Here is a 26,997-nt window from a genome sequence, read left to right as displayed (position 1 = left end):
AACTCTGTCTGTCGGTCTGTCTGTCTGTCTGTCTGTCTGCTACTCAATCACGCCTAAACTACTGAACCAATTTGCATGAAATTTGGTATGGAGATAATTTGATACCCGAGAAAGGACATAGGCTACTTTTTACCCCGGGAAAATGACGCATTTCTCGGGAAAATTCAGGTGGCGAACGAAGTCGCGAATAATCAATATTATAATGACGTTGAATTAACAAAATTCCGTTGTCATGGCAACTGTTTTAATGGCGGATATGCTTTAGCGCGACTTCGTTATATTATGAGATAAAAATAATTTTGAGAATATTTTTCTATCTATATTTTATATCATCACGCTACGACCAATAGGAGAAGAGTAACAGTAAAAAGTGTTACAAAAACGTGGAAAATTCTGACCCATTCTCTTTTATGTGACGCAAGCGAAGTTGCACGGGTCAGCTAGTATATCATAAGAGAAGTTAAGATTGTAGGTTTACATTAGAACGTTAGTTAGAATTTGTGTGCAATTTGTAGATTTTAAAATAATACTGACTAAAGACAACACCATGATAATATGATTTTATTATATTTTATATAGCTAGACTAGTCCTCAACCCGCACTTAGTCAGTGAGGTGGACTCAAGGCCCAACCCCTCCCTCAGGACAGTAACGGGTTGAACAAAAAATGCAAAACATTTTTCCGCCGATATTATAATAAATTAAATTCGCACTCTTCATGTTGCCTATGAGAATTTATACTCAAGCTAGTGTAAGCAATTGTAATATTTTTTAAGGACTTAAAAAAAGTAGTGGTAAAACTTCGAGCTATAAGATTTTAATTATATGGAAACTTGATATAATGCGTATTGCCAACACTACCATATCACAATACTTGTATATTATTATATCATACTTAGCTCCCTTGGATCTAATCCAAAACTTTCGTTTCATTATTGCTAGCGACACCTGAGCCATTGCCTAATAGCCGTCAAAGAAGAATCATCACCAGGCCGTTCAATAATCCGTATTAATTGATTCAAGTTTAAACATTACCCAAGTTTGGAGTGAAATGTGCAAAATTTTAATCTGGATCACCGGGACGAGCTCAGAACTTGCCACTTCAACAGGTAAATTATAGTTCTTATAGAATTTAATACTGAAACTTTTGGGTGGAATATTTTGATAGTGGTTGTTAAAGCGTGGCGTGTGCAAACCTCTTGTAAAGGAATTTGTGTGATTTATGTATGTCGTGTCATGGTGTGGTAATGGATTGTGTGACGGATATACGAGTTGTAATCCGAGTTTTTTTTAGTTTTGTATGTAGGTTTTTTGTGCAAAATTGTATTGTATACCGGTATTAATGCAACGCTTCAGAGAATTTTGTGTGTATAGACATGTTACTCTCGGAATTTTTTCTTTGGGATGATAGTATTAATGATCTATTTATAATGTGTTGTCTACGTAAAGCACTTACGCTACTTTATGGAATACTGTAAAAAACACGATTTCTATCATATTACACCGAATAATTTATATTGAAAAAAGGTTCTGAACATAATAGAGAACTAATGTAAATAAGTTTAAGCACTGTATAGAATTCATAACCATAAAAAAGTCCATCAAAAAATAAACCGAAAGTAAAATAACATTAAAATTTATTGCCCAAATAATATTTACAAAGTGCTCAAAATTTTAGGTCTTATTTCTTATGACATAGATTTACGGAAACCTCTTGAAGGCGCGGATGTTGCAAATGGCCAGTCGCCGGGAATAAATTGAGGGTAATTTTATAACCCCACCTCCTGCAAACTTGAAGCTCATAATAAGTTCAAATTCAGAAATATTTCCTCAATTTCGAGGTATCTGATTTTATTTCGATGTAGAAAAATACAATAAGAGCCTATTTGAAATTCAGCCAGTCTAGAGGTAGTTTTTTTTAACATTAAGAAACTTAATGTTAGTGTTTCATCTATACTAATATTATAAAGCTGAAGAGTTTGTTTGTTTGATTGTTTGTTTGTTTGAACGCGCTAATCTCAGGAACTTCTGGTCCGATTTGAAAAATTCTTTCAGTGTTAGATAGTTCATTTATCGAGGAAGGTTATAGGCTATATATCATCACGCTACGACCAATAGGAGCAGAGTACCAGTGAAAAATGTTACAAAAACGGGTAAAATTTTGACCCATTCTCTCTTATGTGACGCAAGCGAAGTTGCGCGGGTCAGCTATTTATAATATTATTCTAGATTTCAACTTTAGATATCTATGTAAGTTTTTCTTCCGCGTACCTCTTATTTATGTTTCCACAATACATTATATTACTAATTGCTCTTAATCGAAGCTGTCGTTTCTCATTTACTTGCAATTACTTTATATACTTACAAAATATTTAAATACATATAATTCAAAGGTGACTGACTGACATAGTGATCTAGCAACGCCTAGACCAAACCACTGGACGGGTCGGGCTTAAATTTGGTATGCAGGTAGATGTTATGACGTAGGCGTCCACTAAGAAAGGATTCTGATCAATTCTACCCTCAAGGAGATAAAATAGAGTATGAAAGTTTGTATGAAAATTCTTAAGTCACAAGTTTCAAAGTCTTAAGTCACGAACCCCGCGGACAAAGTCGCGGGCAAAAGCTAGTGTTATATAAAGGTGAAGCAGTGAAACGAAAATTACCGTACTTTGAGTAATTTTGTTAACATTTAAAAATATTTTATGCCATTCGATAACCAATATTAAAGTTATGTATTTACAATTGAAGTAATTAGATATCTCGATCTAAACTGTACGTGATTCTGTGAGTATCGTAAGTTTGACATCTTTACTAATATTATAAAGCTGAAGAGTTTGTTTGTTTGTTTGAACGCGCTAATCTCAGGAACTACTAGGCCGATTTGAAAAAAAAAACAGTTTTGGATAGTCCATTTATCGTGGAAGATTATAGGTTATATATCATCACGCTACGACCAATAGGAGCAGAGTAGCAAGAAAAAAAATGTTACAAAAGACAAAAGTTTTGAACCATTCTATCTTATGTAATGCAAGCGAAGTTGCGGGTGTCAGCTATTTTAAAATAGACAGCTAAAATAATTCGTACGGCACCCACTAAAGGCATTGACCAGATTTTCTTACAAAGTCGGTTGGCAATAATCAACAGTAGTAGGAAATCGCGTCACTGAACAAATGAAACAAGCATTTTTATGTTTTCAACGTAACAACCGTAGTATAAAATTAATAAGATTACAGGTAATCTACCTATTTACTAAAGCAGAAAACTTGCTAATGGTGGGGACGACGAATAAATTGTATTAGTAGCTGCCTGTGAAAGTTTTGCATGAGTGTACGTGAGTGAGAAGTTTGTCGATCGACAAACGTGAACGCATTCGCAATGGACTTCGGCAATCTATTTGTTCCGTAGTGATCGGTGTAGTGTTGTTGGTGCTTTTCTATTGGGATGTTCATGGTTGTGTTGTTTTGGTGTGAACAATGTAACGTATGATTGATGTTCTAGTTTTAGGTTTAATGGTTGAATGTCGTTGTTTTAGTAACGAATGCGGATAGAATGCACAAAATCCATAATAGTTGTTTATTTACGTGGGAATAAAAGGTTGAGCGACATAAAACTAAATAAATATCACCATAACCACGTGCTACCAATTTATTTGTTAACTAAAGGGACAAAAATGTACTATTATGTACTAGTGGTTGTACTGGGCTAAAAGCGTATTGAAAGAAAACGAGGCTTGAATCAATACTTTTATAAGTAACACATAGCATTGGTTTCGAGATCAAAGATTAATTTCAAACTACATTTTAGCATTAAAAAGCTACTAACGTGATTTTATTTTTCCATTTAACTCCAATTACAGGTCATGTTGAAGACCTAACTACTAATTTCCTAAGTTGAAAACTAACATAACGGTACAAATAAATTCCACCACTATTTCAAACGTTAAGTACAGCGGCAATTACCGCGGCTCATTTCCAGTTTCTATAGCAATAAACACAAATAAAATAAGCCTTTGGAAACATAACTACAGTACGACAAAGCTTAGGTCTTAAATAACTTTATGTTGTAGTTTATAACACTTTCAAACTTATCTAGAATATCTTTATGGCCTGACTCACGCAAAATACTTACTGGAACTACAGTTTTATTAAACTAAGTTTTAATAAATACTGTTTTCTTGTACCTTTAGTAACTTTAGTTGTATATAGGGAACAGTGCCTCGATTCTCTACTACTATCGACTACCGACAACCGAACTGTCATCGAGAAATTTTGTATGAAAATCTGATCAGCGCCTCTGACGGGTGTCGTAGGAAACATTTTGGCAGTACATTCTAAATGTCGAAATTCGATAGCTAGCCGGTTGTCGGTAGTCGATAATGGTAGAGAATCGAGGTACAGATTATTTCGATATTTTTCATTTAACGTATATGACTTATTTCATTTTTTGGGCTTATTTTCAATTTTTTTTCGGGATTACACCTACACTCGGGACTATCCAGTGAAGAGCGTTTAATAGTTTTCACTTATAAATTTAGTCCTTGAAAAAATCACCATAGGAGCTGACCAGTTCATCAGATAAAATTGGTTGATAGCTATTCGATTATCGATCGTGTTCAGGGGTAGATAATCGCTCAAAAGGTCATATTCCAGGAATTTTAAAATTTTACAAAAGAGTAATTATACTTAATACGAATCCGAACCTAAGGCGAGTATATTCTCCTGTTGTAACCATTAAAACACCAAAAATGAAAAAGTTTTAATAGCCCTAGAAGAAAGTAATAATTAAAAGTATGTTCGTCGTAATTTATAGAGCAACGCGGTTAATGAACTCTGGACTTTAAAAAGATTTACTTAATGTTCTCAGAAAATAAGGTTTTGTAGTCTCATTGCTTAAAGGAATAATGTCTGTTTTGTTAATGGTTTTCCTTTATATTAACTAATATTTTTGCTTTTAGTAACAGGATTAGTTATTAGAAACCCAAGTGATAGGTTCCTTGAAAAAAATTTTTGCTCCATGATTCACGTCTATCTATGTACAATGACTATTGTGATTTACCGGACTAGCAAGTCGTACGTTGTGTGTTTGATTCCAACACATGATATATAATGTTTATAATTTCTAATCCACATTTACATAGTGCATATTATTGTGGTTTCAGTAACACGATTTTCTACTGTCTGTATCGAGTGTTTTACGTATTAATTAAGAATAAGTACCCACGACACCCGTAAGGGGTGTTGAATGCGTTGATAGGTTTTCATACAGAATTTGGCAATAGTTTTCAATAGTCAATAATGTCAATACATAGATAAATAAAGATTTTTTTTTATATTCATATGTGGGATATTCCGGACCAACGTAAGTACAGTGTATTGAAAAATCTTCCAACATTTCGAGTTCAAATCGACTGATTCCTCCTACGCTTTTATTTCTCGAACTCCTATCGTCACTTTTGCGGTGTGAGGCCGTTTGACAGTGGGATTGGTGACGTCAGCAAATTGAAAAAGCACACAGGTGGACTTTAGTCGTTCGTTTCGTAATCCATTAGTCTCTTTGTATATGCCTATGTGCCCATGGGGATACCTGGCAAGGTATTTTGAAAAGAAATGCGACGGAAAACATTTTGAACATTTTTGAAACAGAATTTTCTTTTTTTATGGGTTTATCTTTTAAACTATAAACCCATAGTTTATAGTTTTAAAGATTTTTACTACTTGGTAATATAATTTTAGGTTTTAGTAGTTATGGAACGTCCGGTTTTTCACGTGTGCAAGAAGATTGCCTTTTCAACTATTTTTGGACCGACATAATTTTAATCTCAAAATCATAAAAATGGGGCAAATATTCAATGACTATTAGATTGTATTACTATTTTTGCTCTAAGCAAATAAATAGTTCAATGAAAAGGTGTATTATAAAAAAAAAAGGATTTTATGTATTCTGTCTGTTTCTAAAAATATATCCAGGTCCATTTAATTAGAAACGAAAATTTTGTTCTGTACGATACTCTACTTTGATGCCGTTTTAAAATTCTTTTGCAATATCTTTTTTTTTTTTGTTTTTTTTTTTTTTTTATTTTTATTAAGACAACTCCCGCACTAAGAATTGCTCTTGTGTCGCGGGGACTTTTACAAACATACAAGCAACGGACACAAAGCACAACCAGACCCGAAACAATTATTTGTGGATCGCACAAATAATTGTCCCGTGTGGGAATCGAACCCACGACCTCCCGACGGTTGCAGCGTGGTGACCTAAACCACTGCGCCACGGAGGCAGTCAAAAAATAAAGTTCAGTGAATTATATTTTCAACTATACATAAAGAAATTGAAATACGACTAGGAACGGTTGCATGTAAAGTACTTTTAGCTATTTTTAACTAACAAATTATGCTTAAGGCTTTTGAACTCTTAGTAATTAATATTATTATTATATTATTATGTATGTAGGTCTGCGTATCAAGCTAAAACGACTAACACGGACAAATATATGTACTCTACACTTTGCTAAGTAATAGTCCAAAATAAAAAGGGTAGGTAGTCACAGATGGTCAAACTTTTAAATACAATTATTGTATCATTAAAATGTACACTTAAACTGAAATCAGACCGCCCCATATTGGTTCTAAAAAGTAATGTCTATCTTCAAATTTTACAAAATCATTATATATTTCCAAAAACTACTTTCTCCAAACACCCTTTTCTAAAAACTACACACTCAATCAAACTTTCCAATCAGTAGCCGATTTAATTGAAAGTGGTTTCTGCTAAATAAATCATGTGTACACGCTCTCGTGAACTACGAACAGATTTATCGTCTGTATAGATTACGGGCGTCCGGCTTAGCCGCGATTAATTATGTTATATCGCTCAATATGTGTGCGGTGGACGGCATTGTCTAGCTAAATAGCTTGCAGTTTAACTTAGCGAAGTGTTTACTAAGATATTGATGTATGTTTCTTGTAGTCATAATATTTACACGAAGATTTACTGCTTCTTAATAGCGGTATATACTTACTTATAAATAGTGACAGCCGGGTGGTATTAATAGATAGTACGATATGAGGGGTTAGTTAGTTTATAGGTCAGTCTTGTGCACTAAATTAGTTAAACGTGGGAACCAAAGATAAAATACAAGAAAATTTTGCAAGAGTAGTGACTCTTGCGTTGATGCGTAATGAGGCGTCAGGGTAATAGAGCTTCTTCTATAAAAATAAGCATGATGGAATAATACTTCAAAGTAGTACTTAACATATTTAAACATATCCTAGTTTGAATACTTCTAATACAACATAGTTCAAGTGTTAACAACCTTAATTATTTCAATTAATTTAATTGTAAAAACCGAATGAGTCAATGACCCTTCGTATAAGAACCTACACTATACAATTACCAATGAACTTTCTAACCATACATAGTTTAAAAACATTTAATCAATTAAACTTGATCAATGCATTAATTACGCTCCACACACACCCTTTAACACTTAAAGCGCCAATAAACAATAAGAATTTTTAATTTACCCCATTAACAAATTACCACATTCACAATAGGGGTAACGAACGATAGCGTATCTCCCCAAATTGGGGGTAATTGAGTGTAATACTCTGTTTACTGTACACGTGCACATAAATTAACAACATTGTGTCTGCGTGTGTTTAGTGAACATTGTTTCAGAAATTCAATGCTGGTATTGATATGTTTGGTATCCATCGGAATGTCGTGAAAAGGGAACGTAGGTTTGTTATTCGTCGTTTGTATTTATGCATTGACAGATTTTAATTGTTTTGTTTGAGATGTTTGTGCATGGAAGTTAATTTTAGTAGAAATTAAGATTTTAATGAGTGACAAAACAAATAAATATTTAGCCACTTTTATTAATAAGGGTCGATTTTCATGTCGCCCAAATAACAAAGTTCGACAAATAAAAAGACAAAATCTTCGTATTTGGTTTCAGAAATAACTAAGTATAATTGACAGAAATATAACTCTTAACAAATAAGACGTTGAATAGTATCATAATTACGTAAATACGTAAATATTTTTTTGTGTGTTACGAGAACTACCAAGAGGTTTGTCAGTTAAGGATAATTTTCGTCAAAAAAGAAAATGATTATAGTATATAGATAAAACTTTATCATAGTACTCACCTAATATTATCCCAGACAAGTGGGTGAATAGTAGTAGAAGTTGTATACTGCGCCGCCAATGCATCGTCGAGGCAACCGTCTCACAACCACTTCACAATACGAAATAATCGAATATTATCACTATTATACTGAAGTAACACATGGCTTGCGGCTCACACAACCTGCAACAAAGAGAAAAATCTTTAAATTTTATGTAGGAGAAAAACTCTTCATAAAAAATATAAAAGATGTAAATGAAGATTAAAAATGTTTCTTAATTGGAATTAACAATACAGGTATAAATATTTCAGAAGATAAGTATCTAGTGTACATACGGTGAAAGTTACTAAAATATTTTTTTCCCAATCATGACAAAATGTTTAGTGGTTCCGCCTGTGACTTCGTGTATAAGTGCTATATAGATTTTCTGTGATAGTTTCTATTTAAAAGTAAAGCCTAGCATGTTCTCATTCTAATTGGCTCTCTAACAAACTATTTTCAATAATGGACCAATAGTTCCAAAAAAAAACACCCCTACATCCTAATTCACAAATATATCCGGCAACCCAAATAATGATGTCAACATTGATTAATAATTTCCATAATATTTTCCTGCCCAATATTCATTAGTCTCTTTCACAAACGATAGCAAATGATTCTTGTACACAGGAAAAACAGTCGATTTGTTATTGGTTTTTGTTACTGAATGTTGCAGCTACGTCCCAATGGTGTAGTTTCATTGTACAAGCCTTTTTCTACTGCAATCGTTTCTATTGTAAATTGTTTTTCCATAATTGTTTAGGTTTATCCGGTTTAAATTCAACAGAAGCATACACAGACCGTATTAAAAAATTCAAAACAAGGAAAATATCGAAAACTGTACCCCGATTCTGCACCACTATCGACTACCGACAACCGGCTAGCTATCGAAATTTTGACATTTAGAATGTACTGCCAAAATGTTTCCTACGACACCCGTCAGAGGCGCTGATCAGATTTTCATACAAAATTTCTCGATGACAGTTCGGTTGTCGGTAGTCGATAGTAGTAGAGAATCGAGGCACTGTTTTTAACTTTTGAAAATGTATGAAATCCTTTGTTATTTATTGTATAAATAGATTCGATATTCGACGTTACTGAATAATAAAAGTTTTTTTATTATATCCAACTACAGTACCTATAAACCGTGTCTTAAAAAAGAGTCCCGAACAATTGAATTAAACATTAACCACGTTGGCAATATTCACAATAATTTATGAAACTTAATATAAAACTTGCGTATATCCGATGAAACCATTACGTAATCCCATAACACTCTATCTCCGTATTAGTAAAGACAAACTAATAAATCGTATCAGGCGTATTGACGCGTATTAGGATCCTAAACTAACAGGACAATGTCCCATATTGATAGTAAACGGCGGTAATCTCGAGAGGACCCAACTTTGTAATGAGACCTATTAGTAGCTACGAGGACACTAGTTCGGAGAGAATTTAGGAAAATAATGACGAAAAAAATATTTGAATAGAAATTGAATAACAGGATTTGTTTGTTTATAAAAGTTTGCTGATCTAGAGCTATGTATTGTAAAAAGGTCAATTTTGAGCGCTGGTAAATCTTTACACTAAAAACTAACCCTCTTATTACACTACAAACCTAGTTTAGTTAAAGCAGTACTAAAATAAGTTTTCTCTTTTTCATTTTTTTTCTAAGGAATGAAAGAACCAAAACTCTTTATAAGCCCTTCATAACTTCATATTATTATATTTTTATAAATAAGAGGGAAATATTATAATTGATTCTAGGGTAACGTAGGTTATTTTTCTGTGTATCGTGTTTTTAGAAATAAGTCAAAGTTAACTAGCTGCTATTAAGGTTAATATTCCCTTGAGTTTTATATAAATGTGTAGAAATAAGCACCGATATTACATTGTTACTAATCTATACTAATATAATAAAGCTGAAGAGTTTGTTTGTTTGTTTGTTTGTTTGAACGCGCTAATCTCAGGAACTACTGATCCGATTTGAAAAATTCTTTCAGTGTTAGATAGCCCATTTATCGAGGAAGGTTATAGGCTATATATCATCACGCTACGACCAATAGGAGCAGAGTACGAGTAAAAAATGTTACAAAAACGGGGAAAAAATTCACCATTCTCTCTTATCTGACGCAAGCGAAGTTGCGCGGGTCAGCTAGTAGGTAAATAAATATCTACCAGTAGCCCGATTATCTGCTAGTATTCAGTATCGAAAATCGGCCGGCTGTCGAAAATTTTTGTATAAAAATCTGATCAGCGCCCCTAGCGAAAAATTAAGTTAGCTAGTTTTCTTGCGACTGAAAGTGAGTTATAATGTCGGTAACATAGATAAATTAATTGTATTGTTATATAAAAAAAAATACGGTCAGTAGTAACGGAGCGCGAATCTCTACAATTAGAACCACCGAGTCTCGATAGCTTGACTTTTTAAATGTACTGCAAGAATAGTACCGACGACGCCCACTAGAGGCACTAATCAATTTTAATACCTTGATAGCTAAACGGTGTTGGTTGATATCGGTAGAGAATCGCGCTGCTGGTTTCTACACGATACATAATTACCATCCATAATTAAGTTCTTCAATCCATTTAAGTTCTAAGTAATTCCATTTATATAACAAAATCATCTCTAACGGTTTATTAATAAATATTTTAACAGCTTATCGAAGTTAGAATGTTTTTTCCAAGAAAATATTAAGACGAATTCGATAAATGTTATTACTTACTTCAAAAGATTGGCGTAGGTGTGCCTAATCTGATACTTTTAACACTTCTTATAAATCGTATTTATTAAGAGGTTATTGGGTTTGATAAAATAAATATTATTATTGCGTCTTTTATGTATTAAGTTGAAAAAGTCTTCTGAATTTATATCTGGGGTTTTTTAAGCCAATCACACACCTTAAATCGGAAGGCCTGGAAATAAAAAAATAGATAGAGCGATCGGGTAGAAGGTACATAGCGTGTGTATATTTTCTTCTATTATGTTTTATTTTAATTTATCCAAAATGTATAGGAAAAGGCCTATCTAACTTTTGTTACCGAGAAAAATAATATTATTATTTACTGCCTAAAAACAAGAACTAACTTATTGTTATAAGACAAAAATAATTTATCACAATTAGCTCCTAGATCAGCCTCTTTAAATAAAGTATACGCATAGGTTCTTTGATATACAAGATATAGCTTAACATTATACTGTACAGAAAACTTTCCCACAGTCAAACAGTCATAAATTACTTCTTAAAACGGAAACTTCACCCAATGTTTCCTCAAGCAGTTAGTTCTGATAAAGACATAGGTACCAGGAGCACATGATACATTAAGAGATTACACTGACGGATGTTGCGAGTGATACATCTGAGGAAGGAACAGGTGCGACCGAGAGTATAACATGCCCAGGGAAATAAAAGCGTAAGTGGAATTAACTCGCTTTACGAGAGAGACGAAAATCTTTTGAATTTGTGTCTTTTTTGTTTCAGATTTGTTAATTTGAGCTATATCACAAAAAGTAGAAAAAAAATATGGGTAGATTAGGTTTATTTTATTAATTAACATTGTTGGTTAATAGATTTTTAAATTGACGACATATAACATTTATGTGACGCCAAAAAGCGTTTTTTGTGCAGGCATTTTACGTAACAGTTTGAGGAAAAAAAAGGTTGTGTTTTTACTTGTACTATCAAAAACTTCAGTAAAAAATACGCTTTCGTGCTTACGCCTTTACTGCTCTGAGTGAGAGATGACATGTGTACAACGTTCATGTGTATGTGTGTGAGCTATTGTGTGCTTGTGTGTGTATGAAGGAATGAGTCAGAAAGTGTGAGCATCTGTTTGATGTTCAAAGTCGTGCCTCTAAGAAATTGATGGTTCATTGTAAAAGGAACAATGGGGAACATGAAATGCTTTAAGGTATTATGCTTTTCGAGGCTTTTAGAGGCTATTCTTTAATATTGTAGAAAAAACTAAGCGGCTTTTGGTGCTATTACAATTAAGGTGAAAAATATACGTCTATATATTTTCATAGGCAGTGTTTTTGACTTATAGAACTACCAAATAGCAAATCCCTAAAAGCTACCTCTTAATTGGCGCGCTTCTTGCCAACCGGTTAAAATATTGTCTCACATAGAAATCTGTATTGGTATTAGTAAAACGATTTCAAAGTTTCCGTATTTGCAACTCAAAACTGTTTGCTCTTTCAATACTGCAGCTATTCACATTTCCAACCATAAAGTAAAAAATACAAAGTAATATTTCACTTTCAGCCCATATTTCCTCATCAAAATCGAAAACCCGCTACAAAAATCTCCAATTTGCCAGTCATACGCCGTAATAACTGTAAAAGGACACACGATACGCTGAATATCGGTTGGCCCCAGTTAAAAGCTGCGTGAAAAACCTAGTTTATTACGCTCGCTTGCATTTACGTTGCAATATTCGGTTCACCCTTGTTTGGTATAACAACGTTTTGTCGAAAATCGCTCCGGCGAATTTTAGTTACAATAAAGTCATTACGTATAATTATTCATTTGACCGAATAATTAATTGGCAGATTTTTATTTAGCATATTTATTTCTTTGAAATAATGTCATTTGACCGAATTTTCAAAAGTACTAGTTTTATTTAAACGAATGTTTTACTCAACTAATAATGATTTAGTCGAAAGATCGTATCGAATATTAAGTTCATTATTAATTCGTTTCCTTTCATCTATAATATAAAAATAAGTCGGGTTTTCCTTCCTGACGCTATAACTCCAGAACGCACGAACCGATTGCCACGGTTTTGCATTCGTTGGAAAGGTCTCGGGCTCCGTGAGGTTTGTAGCAAACAAAATTCAGGGAAAATTTCACCGACCTCCACGCGGGCGGAGCCGCGGGCGACCGCTAGTTGTCTATATTATAATTGAATATTCGATAAAATACATGTTATACCACCTGAACATTACATCAAATGAACATTATACCTTTTGATCAATAGCGCAAATGATGTTATCGCAAATAAATATTCGATGAAATGAAAATTATGTTAATCGATATTATACAAATTGATTATTTTCTTAAACGTTGTTCGAATTAGTAACATTACATCAAAAGTTGTTATACCAAACCAGGGTGAACCGCAATATTCGCTTGTTAATGAGTCGAAGGGACTTTTGTTTATGCTTGTTTACGCTCGGGTATGCTCGACTATGCTCGGGTGTATTCGGATTTGCGATATTCAGTTGCTCCCGGCTAGTGTTCGTCTTTTGTTCCTGATTGTACCAATTCGTGCAGTTATTGATTGCGTTTGTTCATTCCGAAGTTATTTTTTTAATTGTCAAAGGCTTTTGATGGTGTTTTAATTGAGGGTTTTTGGACGTTTTACGTGTGTAAGTGTTGCAATAATTTGTAAAAGAAAACCTTTTTGTAGCGTATTATTAAATATAGTGCTACTGTAAATGATATTCCTTCGTACATTCATACAGTGTTTCTTAAGTATTTTGCTATATAACACCGTCTCTCACGGGAGTGAAAATATTTATTTTAATGCTTTGTACGAAACAAGAAATATTATATGTAGGTATCGTACCTACATATAATATGTAATATTATTATGTTTTGTGTGTTATTGCTATTTACATTACGTACGAACCATATAATTTTACATATACGCAGATAGCAAGCAACAGTTAGATTCATACGTAAAGGCTATTTAAAATTCGATCACGCACTCCTGTCTAGAAAAAAATACCTACTCATACCGGTAATCGAAGTTTTCGAATTCACATCCATTCGCGTTCGTGTTCATAAATTAGGTATTTTTACATATCTACGTTTTGATATTCTACGCGAAAGTGATGTGGGAATAAAATTCACATTCTGTAACAAAAGAATGTAGTAAAACTTTTATTTTTCACTAGATTTTTCGTTCGTGTTGGAGCATATTTTTAGAATGAAATTATCGTTCCACGTGCTTTTACTTTAAAGAGTAAATTAAACTGGTTCACTAAAATGTGTGTAAATTACTATGGTTTGAATTTTAATTGTAAGCTTTTTAGTACAGTGGAGTCACAATGATAAAAAATTATCGAAAATAAACCGATATTAATGAACTACAATATTTAGAAAGCAATTTAAAATTTTACCCTTCACTATCTCGCAACATAGACAACACACAAACTACTATTCTGATAGCAATTAACTTACTATAAATTTAATTATCAACTTTAAAACATTAAAATAATAATAAACTAACAACCCAACAATTAAAAAAAAACAACACAAAGAAAATTACAGAACAACTTCATTTCAATTTGCAACACAATATCATTTTACATTGTAACAAAACATAATTACTTGGCACATCACCAGAATAACCGCTCGATGCTATCAACAAGTTGCTTAAACACACAGATTTCAGAGATTCTGAGCTTTATTGCTCTTTAACACTTCTTTGGATACGAACAATAATAGTAGAAAATATTTTTAAACTTCGTATCGCGTTTAGAATAACTGCGAGATTTTTTCTTTTGTAATTGTTCGAATAGGGTTAGTCTTGTCTTGCTAAATAAGTGCTGTCAAATAGTTTGCGTGTTTTAAATCTAATGTTCAAATTTATTTAGGAAACTGTTTAGAATAGTACGCAAATCAATTTCATATATATCTTCATTTTGGTCTATCTGAGAGAGGAAATAGATTTTTGATTGCTTAAATAGTGCCTTAAATTACTGACCTGTAAATCACCTATGTCCTTTGTGTAAAACAATTTCTTTCAATTCTCATTTTGTAAAGACTGTCTAGTAACATTATAGTTGGTTTTTAATTTAAACATAATTTAAGCTTTTATGAAATAATAAAGATTACATTTAAAGCTTGACCTATAATAATGCAAAATGTAATAAAAACCTATCCTTTTCTTTTAACTACCACTAAAAAATGCATTCAACTTCCTTTACAATAGTTTATGAGCACTTCGCGAATGCATTATCATGCACTTACACTAAGACGGATATGAAAAACTTGAACGGTAAACAAAATGTGGAAGAAAGTTGAAATTGCTCGAGAATACGGTATGAATATGCACTTGTTTTTAATATACGAGCTACGAAGTTTCGTGGAAGACGAAATTAAATGTTTTGGAAGAAACCACGAAATAAAGGCATATTCTTTGACGAAGAATTAAATGTATGTTACGATAATCAAGGATAGTGCTGTTTTATTTTCATCAGAATTTGTTATTAAGCGGTTTAGTAGTAACAAAGTATTTTTTTAATCCATTGATATCCCACCGTCTGTTGTAAGGGTCTTCTCCCGGAATTAGGGATGGTTACGATTTGTGTGGATAAAGCTGACCATTTGCGGGTTGGGGGCTATGCATTCCTTAAAACTGTGTTAAAGAACTTTTCAGCATACAAAGTTTAACAAGTATAAAAATATTTTTAATACTAACTTACAAAGGCGCGTTACAAAGATTCCCAGCATAAAATAAAATTTCAAGCTTCGACCGCTAGAATAACTGCGGTCACGCCTGCATAACCCAAAATCACCCCTAACAACTGATCAATAGGGTTAAACACAAAGCAGGTTCAAGCCTGATCGTTTACCGATCAGTGAGTACCACGTATGAGGTCGTTTGTATTGCGGTAGCTGCTATCAAGGTAATGAAGCAAAGTTAAGTATGTTGCACGCTAGGGACTGTTGATTGTGGTGTGGTGCATGAAATATTGTATTTGTTGCATTGGAAATGTATATGGAAATTCGAAAATGATTTTTGGTTTTCTGTTAATGTAGCTTTTTTTTCGTGCGACTTGAAATAGGTTGACTTGGATAAGTGATGTTAAGGTATATATTTTTTTCGTGATGAAATACGTCTTATTTAAATTATTTTAACGTTTAAAAAAAACATGTAAGAATAACCTTCACTTTTTTTAGGTCAATTAATAATGATAATTTAATTTTGCAGAGGCACTGCTTACTTAAAAATTCAATTCTCATGAAACATCCAGTCGAAAGTTCTTTCTAAATCATTTCTTTGCGATTTATTTTGGAATACATTTTCCTATAAATATAACCACGCGGACTACTCGTTGATAAACTAATAACAATAATTTCGACATCTCCACACTACAAACCAATCATTGCAATAATAGTCTGGTGATAGCAAGCTTAGATTGAGTTGCAATACCTCGGTTAGCACGTCCGGTTTACAGGCTGGCTTAGATACTGTGATCTCGGAATGATTGAGATGCACCTAGATAGTTACTAGAGTTAGAAGATAGACATCTGTTATTATACAACAGATCTTAAGCTTTAATTGGTTGGATGGATTTCAATATGTTGGAATGTGAAAGGATCGATTGCCTATGCTACGTTGTACCCGGTAGGTTTTGTTTTTAAAATTAAATTTAGAGTTGATTTGCTACTCACGACCTACTAAGCCTACCAGCCTAGAATTATGATTTTCAGAATTGTAGTTGGTTTCATGACAGAAAAATAAGTTAAGAAATTGAAGACAGAGGTTTTTGTCGCTATTAATTGCATTAATAGTTTCAGCTTTGAGTAATCATGAAGTTTCGAATTAATCTTAAATACGATCTAGATTCAGCTTAGCAATTTTAGTGGTTTTAAGAGACATTTGCTTTGTGTGCATGTTTGGTTGATTATTTCTATCTATTTTCTCAAGTAAAAAATACAGTTTTAAAATACTTTTCATTGCCGCATGAGTCATTACACTTCCAGCATTAGAACGATATTATTCGTATAATATTATTACATCATTCGACATAGTAACAGATAATAACTATTGAAATATTCATAACAATTTATATTTTCATTGGTACACGTAACACTACATTATGCATGAAGTAATAACCTAACTTTGTTTGAAGAAAAGGCCCAGTTCTTTCGCCTACATTTTTAATAGTTTTATCAAAATTATTATTGAAAAATAATATAAATACACCAATATTGAAAATACAAAAGGAACTGATAGTAATGCTTTTAAGGCAGCTAAATTGACGTACATAATATGAAGCCAATGTACCTATACCCTAAGGTAGAAGTAGAGGTGTGAAATACGGTCACGTTTCATTTTTAGAAATATCAATCCTATGTAATAAGGTTACCAAACTACTACTGACAATCGTTCTAATATAAATTAGAAAACCTTTAAGCAAAAAGGGCCATTTACCCAACCCGGGAATCTAACCCAAGATTTAGCTATTACATATATTTTTATACCTACATATACCAATGAAGGCATGACGTCATATTTTCGTAGACATTCAAAGGCATTATAGAAACCACAGAGTTCAGATATAAGCACGTAATTGTCCAAACATTTTTATATTACCGTTTACGATGAAAAATATAAAGGGGTAACTGTTTTGAACGTTAAAACGGTATCACAGTCAAACACTTGATATTGTGGGTGCGGAACGTATCGCCGCGCCTAAATTTGTCGATTATACGAAAAAAGGGGTTACTATTTTCACCTGTTATGTGTAATTTGTTTGTACAAGACTGATAAAAATAATATTTTTGGGGATCTATTTAAATGCGTAGGGACCTTTGGAGACTTTCGTTTAATTAATTAATAAAGAATCTTAAATTATTAGAACACATAAAGCTGCAAATAATCATCTACAACAAACTGTTAAATGAATATTATTTACACGATTACACCATTAAAAAAACGTTAAAAAATATACAACACATCAAACTTCTCCGACTTAAGTATTCATAATTTTACATTTTGTTTACATAAAATTCCATGTGATTATAACATTCCATTGTTAGTATTTAATAACATTTAACAATTGTTTTGTCATTGTTATCACACTTACTATTTACATATTGTTACTGATTTGAATAACTAGATAATGTATATATGAATGAGATTTAGTGCTATTTAATTTTCAAATAACTATATAATTTAAAAGTGGACTTTAGACTGAATTCGTGCGAATTCCTAATGTGTTATGTGTGCAAGTCGTATGCAGTTATGCATTACTAACTTCAAACGGGCACTGTGTCTATCTATGTATGCATAAACTATGTGTTGATCCAAGTTATAGTCATTAAGGAACAAACATCCATCCAGACATCCAAACTTTCGCATTTAAAACATTTGTAGGAAGTACAAGTTTTATAGCAACATAACTTCATTTTTTTAAAAGAGTCTTTTAATATTTTAAGGTATAGATATTTTTATAAATGACGGTCGAAGTCCAAAACTTATACAAGTTTCAGAACACATATAAATATCTTTCAGTGTACCCAAGACAGTTAAAATAAATGACAATAATTTTAAAATGTTCTCAGAAAATACTTATTACACTTTTAGCTTCTACCAAAATGTGAAAAGTTCTGGAAACTTCGAACACTTTTCAGCTGCAATGCGAAAGGGGATTCAATTAATTTTCTCCAGGGAAATTTTCTATTAGATGTGCGTGACACACTACCTACATAGTTTTTAAAATCTAGATATATATAATATTTAGTATCTAGAAAAATGTTTTATTGACTGATAAGATTTGCTCTTAATTTAAATATGAAAATAAAACATCTGCACAATAAGAAGGATTATTTGGGGCGGGGCTGATATGACTATACCAGTTTAAAAAAAATACATTATTTATAGGTTTTGAATTAAAAAGGTAATAAATAATTTTAATTTTTTTTTTCTTTCATTATTCATTAAATAACTACAGCAATCTAAATTAATTGAATGTACTTCTTGAAATTGCACAGTCAGTACCTTAAATCTTTTAAAATAAATGTCGTACGCTTTTTCACATTGTAATTAGTCAATAATATTGGTTGAGATCATTTAGCGAATTTGCAGATCGTCAAAGATGTAAATTTATTGCAAAACTGGATGCCCATCTCGCCTTTTGAACTGTGCAAGCAATGTACCGCTGTCATCGGTTCTACGCAGTTGTTATTTATAGAGCAAGTTGTAAACAAATTAATATCTCGAAGGATGAACTGTCGGTCCGAGCAATTGTCGGGTTTAGTCGACATATTTCAATGTCATTGTCGACCTTGTATGCACTGGGTGTTACGTAACAATGACTGAGTCTTTTGAACAACGCACCTGTGTTATTTTCTCGTGCATTTATAGTTTTTTGCGTAATATTTTACTTTTATTGGGAATATAGTCAGTCTATGATGTTAAGTATTGAGTTTAGCTAGGTTTAATATTATTGACGGTTGGTAATTTAAGCATAAAAAGTTTAGTTAATTATAAAATAACTAAACAATCTGTGTTATATCGCAATAACGATTGTGATTTTAAATCATATATAATTAAAAAGTATTATATATAGTATTGATTCATTCTTCAAAGTCCGTCATTTTTATGTGTAAAAAATATCGTTTAAATTAATTACGGACGTGAATACCGGATAAAAAATAACTGCGAATGGAATCGTTCGCCTTAATTTCCAGAAGTCGTTTTTTCCTAATTCTAAGAATTAGGAAAAAACGTTACTGTAAATACCTAACAACAGCCACCTTCAGTCATTATAAATTTCAGAAGGCTAAACAACATTTCTCGGAAACTAGATAAAACAAATTTCCTCATAATCTAATGAATAAATAAAGTCCGTGTCTATGAGGTTAGTAGTGTTTTGGCTCTACAAAGCGAATTCTTGGAACACGAAAAACACAAGGGAAAAAAACATTAATTCACGCGACTACTACACTAATATTATATTCCGGGAATCATCTGTGTTAGTCAAGAAAATATTATTCGATCAACTCAATCTCCATACTCAATCTCCAGCTTTCACGCTACTCCTAGCGTGAAAGCAAAATATAATTTGATACTTCATAATTTGGAAACAGTTAGAGTAATTTCTAAAATTCTAAATATGACTTATTTCAATTTTAGGACATCTAAAACATCTGTATCACAATTTGCATCAATGTGAATGAAGCAAGAAAACTTTGTAAGAATTTTACCCAGTGGCGTTCTTTGGTCACAATTTACCCTTATGCCGACAAAGCGTGAATAAAGTTGGCCAATTTATAAATTATCAAACGTTATAAGGTCCAAAACTTTTGAGTAGCAACATTGATATTAAACTATCAAAATAACCAATGTTTAAGCCTGACATAGCAGGTAGAAGGTATCCATATGGATAACTACAAATTTAATAATTATCCAAAAAGTTTCAAAGCACCTGGCTCTCAAAGTTGTGAAACAACTCAGGTACCTAAGAGGATGTGGGCAGCCTGTGTGACCTAACCTCTGTGAGCTAACCGCCAGTTTTATTAAGATCCCTTCCAAGCAAATTATTACAGAACCAGAAAGGTCTCAAAATGTTGAAGGACTTATTTTTCATTTGCTTGTTCAAAGTTTCTAAAGCCATACGATAGCCAGTCTCATCCAGCGGAAAATCTTGAATTTTTAAAAGTTTAGTTTATCTCTAGTTCATTACTGAATTTTTATACTGCTTGGCAAGAAAATTCTTTCGATATAAGGAATAAAGAGGGCTAGTTCACCATTGCTTACAAAAAGTGGGAACAGATTAAGTGTATTTCGTAATATAATTTCAAACCTCATTCTCTTTCCTTATCAGCTGAAACCCTCTAAACACCCGTTCAAGCCTTGAACTCATCCCATAGTAAATATCCCAAAAACTACAGCTGACATTTCCGGGGTCCCAAATTCGATTCTTAAGTCAAGCAACATTTTATCAGTTGGAAAGTTTTCAAGGACTCAGGCACGGCCCTTATTCTCAAGGGACCAATACCACTTTTGGTAAACTATATGTACTATAGGAAACTTATGTTTGCCCTTTGAGAATATAAGTTTTAGGTAAAAGGTGTGTGAGTTTGTAAAGATCAAGAAAATAAGTTTTTTTTAAAGAAACATTTTGCTGTTTTAAAAAACTTGGTAACTAACCGATGCCATACTCTATTTCATTTATGTGTAGGCGCTCATCTATACTAATATTATAAAGCTGAAGAGTTTGTTTGTTTGTTTGAACGCGCTAATCTCGGGAACTACTGGTCCGATTTGAAAAAATCTTTCAGTGTTAGATAGCCTATTTATCAAGGAAGGCTTTAGGCTATATAACATCACGCTACGGTAATAAGGAGCGGAGTAGCAACGAAAAACGTTTCAAAAACGGGGAAAATTTTGACTCATTCTCTTAGGTGACGCAAGCGAAGTTGCGCGGGTCAGCTAGTACTTCATAGCCAGTTGCGCTTACTAGTTGGTAAATGATCTGTAAGTTAAGCAACCGTTGGCACGGTCATTCCGTAGATGGGTGATCGCATATTATCTATTTGAACTTAGCATTTCCGTACTTCGAGAGGCTCTATTATGAAAGTACAGACTGTGAGGAAGAAGGAAGGGGAAGTTACTTTGTTCGAGATTCTTAATAAATAGGAAATACCTATAAATATTCAAATAAATTTTAAACACATTACAAGTTTCTAACTTTCTATATTACACACGCAGTATTTCATGTATTTTGAGTAGAACAAAGTTTGTTTACAAGGTGTATGCGCCTCGGTACGTAATCTACGTGTACATAGCGTTGCTTGATACAAGTTAGCTAATTAACTACCTTGTTAAGAGTTCAGTACTCCATCCAACATGTCGAGGACAGAATAAAAGTTGGGATTATCTTCTAGTTATTATAATATTGTTATACTTGTAGAATATTTTATTATGTTAACAATTATTTTTTAATAATACGCACTTTGAATCGATCTCGTATTGAAATAGGTAATATAATCACAGCAGTGATTCTTTAGCACTATCGGCAACAATCGGCTAGCCTGCTATCAAAAAAATTTCTCTGAAAATTCGATCAGCGCCTCTAGCGGGTGCCGTAGAAACTATTTCTGCAAAACATTTTATGCATCGACAATGCCGACGTCGATAATCGTGCTACAGACTTCAAAAAACTTTTTCTAGATCTCAAAAATATTTGTTCCCGGGTAATTAACGACTACGATGTAACTTTTTAAATTAAAAATAAAAGAAACTCCTCATCAATCGGTTAAACAAATATGCATTATTTTTTATTTTCAAAGTCGTTCCCACTTAATATAATTTCATAAGCAACGTATCAACAAGCAATCATAATGTTCCCAATCAATATAACTTCATAAGCTAGTATCAACAGACGATCATAAGTAACAGTCCCAATTTCAAACGCCATAGGTACAAAAGTAATTCAATATGGACCTACAATGGATTAACAAACATTATATTATAATATGTTATTGCTGCGTCAGTATTGATGTAAATATTTACTAAGTAATAAACCTATCAATGAACCTCAAAATTATGTTTACGTAAACATTTTTTTCCAATTTAGATAATAGTATTTCTCATAGTCGAGTCCTCATTCCCTTTATTGATTTTACTCGACCCTGTTACGAGTCTAATGGTATTTGTATGTACGCTAACAAATTAATTGAATCCCAAGGTCAATTTGACTTGACAACTACCTACTCTTAACATTTAAATGAATTTTTTTATTTTACTTGAAATCAGTGAAGAGTGTACTTGGATTTAAATGACCTTTAGAACAGTATTTTAAGTGTGAAGAAGAAGAAGATGAAGAAGACGAAAACGATACATAGGATCTCTAATCTTTTTAACCTTTTCAGAGATCAGTACTGCGATTCTCTACATTTGGTACTGTCGCATATCGAAAGTTCGTTAGAGGCGCTGATCAGATTTTCATACAAAATTTCTCAATAGCTAGCTGGTTGTCAGTAGTCGATATTGGTAGAGGATCGATCTACAATACTGGTTGAAAAGGGTTGAACAATAAATGCAAGCCGACGGACAGGCTGTCACAATCCCTTCTCGAGTAGATTAGAGTGCTATGACGCCAAATTAAACTTAACAGTAGGAGCACTTACAAAATAGTGTAAACACTTATGCAATGCTTCCCTTTTCACTAAAAACAACCGTGATATTCCATGATCAAACAAACGCAAATGACATCAATTTAATTAGTACAGTTGACTCTATTTGTTTGCTCAACCTATAAAGTACCCGGTAACTTAAGGTGACATTTTATATCGGTAGGGTGCGACTATGTAGGTCGTTTCACCTACTTGTTGCTCGCGTAGACTGTACACGGAATAGATTGTTCTTGATAATGTAATAGATTTTTTTTCATGTGAATTATTTAGATGTTCTGTGCCATGTATAGGTTTTCGTTTTATTGATTTTGAATGTGGCATTTTATAAAGTATGCTATAGTATGTATATTTTTGTAGTTGTTTTTTAAATACATTCGTTTATTGGGTTATGTGTTGATTAGAACGCATTGTCAAATCAATAATCATATAATATCCGTGGTACCAAGGCAAATAAATTCAGGCTAGGAGTATAAATTACACAGCATTTTTGCAGTATAATACAGCATTTTTATGTAAAAAAATTGAATGAAGAATTTAATAGATTATTCGATATGATTTTGATAGACATAAATTATTTTGAAAGACAGATACGTTATATAATATATGTTAACCTTTAAGGAATATTCCTTTAAGGTTCATTAGAAAAACTAATAAACAAATTAATATAATAGCTTTGTTCAATGATATTCATATTTTTAAAAGACTGTCTATTAAGTAGAAATGTTCACCAAGACCCCATTCTACCAAGAAACGGGTTACATCGGGTTCAAACCAAAACAACCCTTGGAAATACCTTCAACACAGTTCAAGGAATCTTAAACTATCTCCAAGTCGAAGTCGTAGTAATAATATTCAGTTTGCCTGTGTCTGTTTTTCTCGGAAATCGAAAACAGATAGCTCTAATGAATTAGTTCCATGAACTTATCTCAGTATTAATCTATAGTACGAAACTTAATAGTTTGCAGAACTATCGATTTCGAAACGTAAACAGAATGGAGATAATGAGTTTCTGTGTGGACGAAATAAAGGTTAAAAATGCCTTTATAGCTTTGAATTTACATTGCGTAAAGCAAATCTTGTGTGGACGATTTTTAAATAGGTAGTACATGCGAGTTTCAAAGTGATTGATAATAATTAATATTTTAAACTTGCGGGCCCGGCCTAACTTTGTCCCGGTATAGTTATGGTAGGTTAATCTTATTCCTGTGGGAAGTTGGATCCCGTCAATCCCGTACAAACCTTGTATTGACAGACAAACACATTAAAGAATTATCAACATTTGTGCAGTTGTTCTAAAGTAATTTTGATCTGTATAAATACAAAAACTTTACTATCAGGAAAATGAGCAAAAATCTTAACAATTCTGGTAGAAAATAATCATCTTGGATATTTTAAACCCTGCTTCTAAGGCCTTCAATTCGCCTAGTGACACACCAAAAGGTGCCTCTCAAGTATGGAGATGCTTGACTGAAATACCACGACACGACCATCCATTTATAGACCAGTGGAATAAGTGATTGGTGACCGAACTGTGATCGACTTATAGAACTGCTGAATCAAAGGTTGTTGACCTCACAGTTCATTTAGAGACCGACGAATGCAGCTAAGCCGTCTGTGAGTACCTTAAAACTCGCACAGTGCGATAATGTTGCGCTTGCAGATAGTAGCGTTAAATGATTAGTGGGTTAAGCAATTTTTAGCGCGGACATTTTATAGATGAGTGGCCGTTTAGTGATATTTAGACTTACAGGGCATGCAAAAAGTCGATTGCTGTAGAGGTCCACTAAGATAACGGTCGTTAAGTCATGTCAAAGGTTTCGGGTGGTTTAAGAATCTTTGACATTAGGTTGACTACTAACCATATGATAAATAATAAGAGAGTGAAATAAAAGCTAACGCTAGTAACTGTGACGAGACATCTTATCTGAATATTTATTAAGTCTATAGTAAAGAACCTTCAAGCGTAACGTACTGAGCATTACTTATTACTAACCTGACATTTTATTCTACAGGGACACTTTGTTTCACCTGTATCGGAGAATAGTGAATATGTTACTATAATACAGCCATTTTATACGTATTATTCAATAACGTTCGTGCATCGTAATCATAAAAAAATATTCATTCAGACAAACGTAGGCTTCTGATTAACTTAAAAATAATTTTGAGAGAGGCCATACATTTTATAAAAGCTCTAATCTCTATACTTTTTGGCATTTCATGACACTCGAATTAAGAAATCTATACTAATATTATAAAGCTGAAGAGTGTGTTTGTTTGTTTGTTTGAACGCGCTAATCTCAGGAACTACTGGTCCGATTTGAAAAATTCTATATAGCTATAGGCTATATATCATCACGCTACGACCAATAGGAGCAGAGTACCAGTAAAAAATGTTACAAAAACGGGGAAAATTTTGACGCGTTCTCTCTTATGTGACGCAAGCGAAGTTGCGCGGGTCAGCTAGTTATATATATCGCTCCTTCAATGCAAAAGGGCCACAACTCAAAAAAAAATGAAAATCGTTTTATTGCAAAAATGACACCTGAACCGACTATATTTTATAGTAAAAAAAAAACCCCCATCATTTTTGCTTATATTATGGCTGCACTGACTTACTGCCCTTTTTGCATTAGCTCACTTTGACAGGTAATGTCAGTGCAAAACAGCCACTTTGCGAGTTGCGCCCGGAGATTCAACGCAAATGCTCGTCAGTTGCATGAAAAAGTGCCACAATCCAAAATATGTCTGGGTTGGGTGCAAAATTTCAATTTAATGTGATTATATTTTACAATACAAAACTGCCATATTTTGGAAAACGTCCTTTTTGCATTCTAACTATAGTATTTGTTACCATATTTTGTAATACAAAAGTGCTATATTTCTGAAAACGACCGTTTTGCATTCAAACACTAGTATTTGTTATTATATTTTGTAATATAACAGTAGCATATTTTGAAATACGTCCCTTTTGCATTAAATTATTGTGGAATAAATAATCATTTTTAGCGTGCTAGAATGGGAAGGCCAGAAATATGACCGTTTGGTATGATAATAATTTTAGTTTTCGTTACAATTTTAAAAATAAAATAATACATTTTGATGCAGGCAAAGTAAAGAGGCACCCTTTCCTTTCAAATTCCTCTTTCAGGGGCAAGATCCGACCAGTCCTTTTCAAATTTGTCTAGGTCATCCCGCCATCTCCATTTAAGTCTTCCGCGTCTGCTATGACCATCTTCTGGCATCCAGTTGGTAGATATGCGGGTCCACCTTTCCGAATGCATATGGATAACTAGCTGACCCGCGCAACTTCGCTTACGTCACGTAAGAGTCATATTTTCCCCGTTCTTGTAACATTTTTTACTGGTACTCTGCTCCTATTGATCGTAGCGTGATGATATATAGCCTATAGCCTTCCTCGATAAATGGGCTATCTAACACTGAAATAATTTTTCAAATCGGACCAGTAGTTTCTGAGATTAGCGCGTTCAAACAAACAAACTCTTCAGCTTTATAATATTAGTATGGATTAGTATGGATATAATATTAGTATGGATGTGGCCGGCTCAGTTCCATTTCAGCCAGGCGGTCTTCTCCCTTACATCGGCTATGCGAGTTTGGGAGCGCAGTATAGAATTTCGGACGTGATCTGTTCTTTGGATGCATAATATACTATGCTCCATCGCTCTCTGGCTCTTTCTGGTTTTCCGTAAGGGACCATGTTTGGGCAGCGTAGGTAAGGACGGGTAGTAGGTATAAACATGTCGACGAGCTTTCACTTCAGTGACAGTGGAAGGTTACCCTTCATTAGCTCTTTCCTGGACCAGGATCTCTTTCAGGCACTTGGGACACGTTTGTCCAACTCTTTGTCCCGTCAGTTGTTAAAAGAGGTTATCTGGCCCTAGCAAGTGTACTCGTCGACATAGTCTATGACGTGCCCGTCTA

At 33.2% G+C, this 26,997-nt stretch overlaps 1 protein-coding gene across 2 annotated transcripts in view; it reads right to left on the bottom strand.

Annotated features, from left to right (window-relative positions):
• LOC142975622 (uncharacterized) overlaps positions 1-26,997 on the bottom strand; it is a 93,064-nt gene that overhangs the window by 52,355 nt on the left and 13,712 nt on the right. For both annotated transcript variants that reach the window (XM_076118580.1, XM_076118581.1), the window contains exon 2: positions 8,153-8,313. In XM_076118580.1, coding sequence (XP_075974695.1) covers positions 8,153-8,216 — 64 coding nt within the window. In that variant the 5' untranslated portion in view covers positions 8,217-8,313. The remainder of the gene's footprint in view (positions 1-8,152; positions 8,314-26,997) is intronic.

This window comes from Anticarsia gemmatalis, chromosome 9, assembly GCF_050436995.1.
Source record: "Anticarsia gemmatalis isolate Benzon Research Colony breed Stoneville strain chromosome 9, ilAntGemm2 primary, whole genome shotgun sequence".
NCBI classification, from domain to species: domain Eukaryota; kingdom Metazoa; phylum Arthropoda; class Insecta; order Lepidoptera; family Erebidae; genus Anticarsia; species Anticarsia gemmatalis.
This window is presented reverse-complemented; position numbering and strand designations above follow the sequence as displayed.